This window comes from Hippocampus comes, unplaced genomic scaffold, assembly GCF_001891065.2.
Source record: "Hippocampus comes isolate QL1 unplaced genomic scaffold, H_comes_QL1_v1.1 scaffold22, whole genome shotgun sequence".
In the NCBI taxonomy this organism is placed as follows: Eukaryota; Metazoa; Chordata; class Actinopteri; order Syngnathiformes; family Syngnathidae; genus Hippocampus; species Hippocampus comes.
Genome location: NW_017806175.1, coordinates 3,987,701 through 3,989,185, shown reverse-complemented (window position 1 = coordinate 3,989,185; position 1,485 = coordinate 3,987,701). Strand labels below are relative to the sequence as shown.

Below are 1,485 nucleotides of genomic sequence, written 5' to 3'. Positions count from 1 at the left end.
GCAGAATTGATTAGAAATCGAGTTGGAGGTGCTTAGGCCACAATGACAGGATATTTGCAGGAAGCTTTGCGCGAGCCTCAAAGTACTTGAAATATGCATTCAGAGTTTACAGCAAACCTGTCATCCCGCTCTTAACCTGCGCCCACCCCACTCTCCCCCTCTTTCTAAGGAGGAGGAAGGGAGGGAGGGGGGGGGGCAGCACGCCACCTCCCACTCCCTCCAGCGCACAGGCGCTCCAAACTTGTGGAGCGCGCCGCGGAAACTTCCCAAAGGACTTTTAAACAGTGACTCGCTCCGCACCGACAAGACCAAGAGAGGAGAAGACGCACTTTGTGTGAGGCAACGCGGTGCGGGGATGGCGAGGAGGCGCGATGGTCCTCCAGCCGCGCGGCTCATGTGAGGCCGGCTCTCAAAACGTGACGCTTTTGAAAGCGACGCGGGCAGGAGCGGCGAAACACGCGAAAGAGGGAGAGAAGGGATTACGCGACAAAGCCGCGGGTGCTGCCGTCACCTCGACAGCATGGCGTGCGCGCGGGGGCTCGGCTGGGTGCTCTTGAGCGCGCTCCTGCAGCCGGTGGCGCCCTGGGGCGCGCGGACGGACGCCAGACTGAGGCAGTGCGACGCGCCCAAGTCGGTGAGTGGTGCTTTTTGGCTTTTGGAAAGCAAAAAGCACTTGCAGTTACTTTCAACGCAATTCAAGTGCATAGCTGTGATATTTTAAATGCGTTGTGAGGGTTTGGTCTACCTATTTACAATGCTGACAATGACTGACGTTTCTAAAAATGAATGAATATTTGTACAATTAAAAAAAAAAAAAAAAAAAAAAAAAAAGCTTTGATAGCAACATCATTTGAATTTTGCCAGGATGAAAAAATAAAGTTGAACTACGGTGAGAAAAGTGACCCCCCCCCTCCCACCCCCAAAAATCTAAATGTTAGCAAATTAAAGTCATGATAAACTCTTGGGTCAAAAATAACCCAATTTTTGGTCACACAGCGGACTGACTGACTACTTGGGTCAATTTGACCCAACTTTCTGCATGCAAGTCATTTTTGTATATGCTTGGAGAATCTTTCTCCATTCTACAAAACAACCCAAAATTGGGTCAAATTGTCCTGAATACAGGGTCAGCCTAATTTTTGACCAAAATTGGGTGATTTTTGACCGAGCTGTTTTCAGGGTGACGTTACAAGAATAAAGTTACAATACTGCGAGGAAAAATAGAAGACATTTGTTCCGTTGTGTGTGTCTTTTTTTTTGTAATTAATATAGTAAGAACTACGTAGAATAAAGATACACTATTTCACATTTTTTTTCAACATACAATAATGAAGTCTTATGTTTTTGATTGTGGCAGGTTAAAAATCCAAATTTTCCAATGGTAAAGTGAGAAATTTTTTTTTTGCAAGTTTGATTATTTTCATGATCATATGTGTTATATCGCAACTTTTTTTCTTCTGGGGGGGAAAAAAAAAAAGCACTATT

The 1,485-nt window shown here is 45.5% G+C and overlaps 1 protein-coding gene across 1 annotated transcript in view; it reads left to right on the top strand.

Annotated features, from left to right (window-relative positions):
- Nucleotides 1-231: 231 nt before the first annotated feature.
- The window catches only part of LOC109531928 (metalloprotease TIKI2-like), a 74,455-nt gene continuing 73,201 nt past the window's right edge, over nt 232-1,485 (top strand). Inside the window, exon 1 of the mRNA XM_019896465.1 lies at nt 232-634. Coding sequence (XP_019752024.1) covers nt 521-634 — 114 coding nt within the window. The 5' untranslated portion in view covers nt 232-520. The remainder of the gene's footprint in view (nt 635-1,485) is intronic.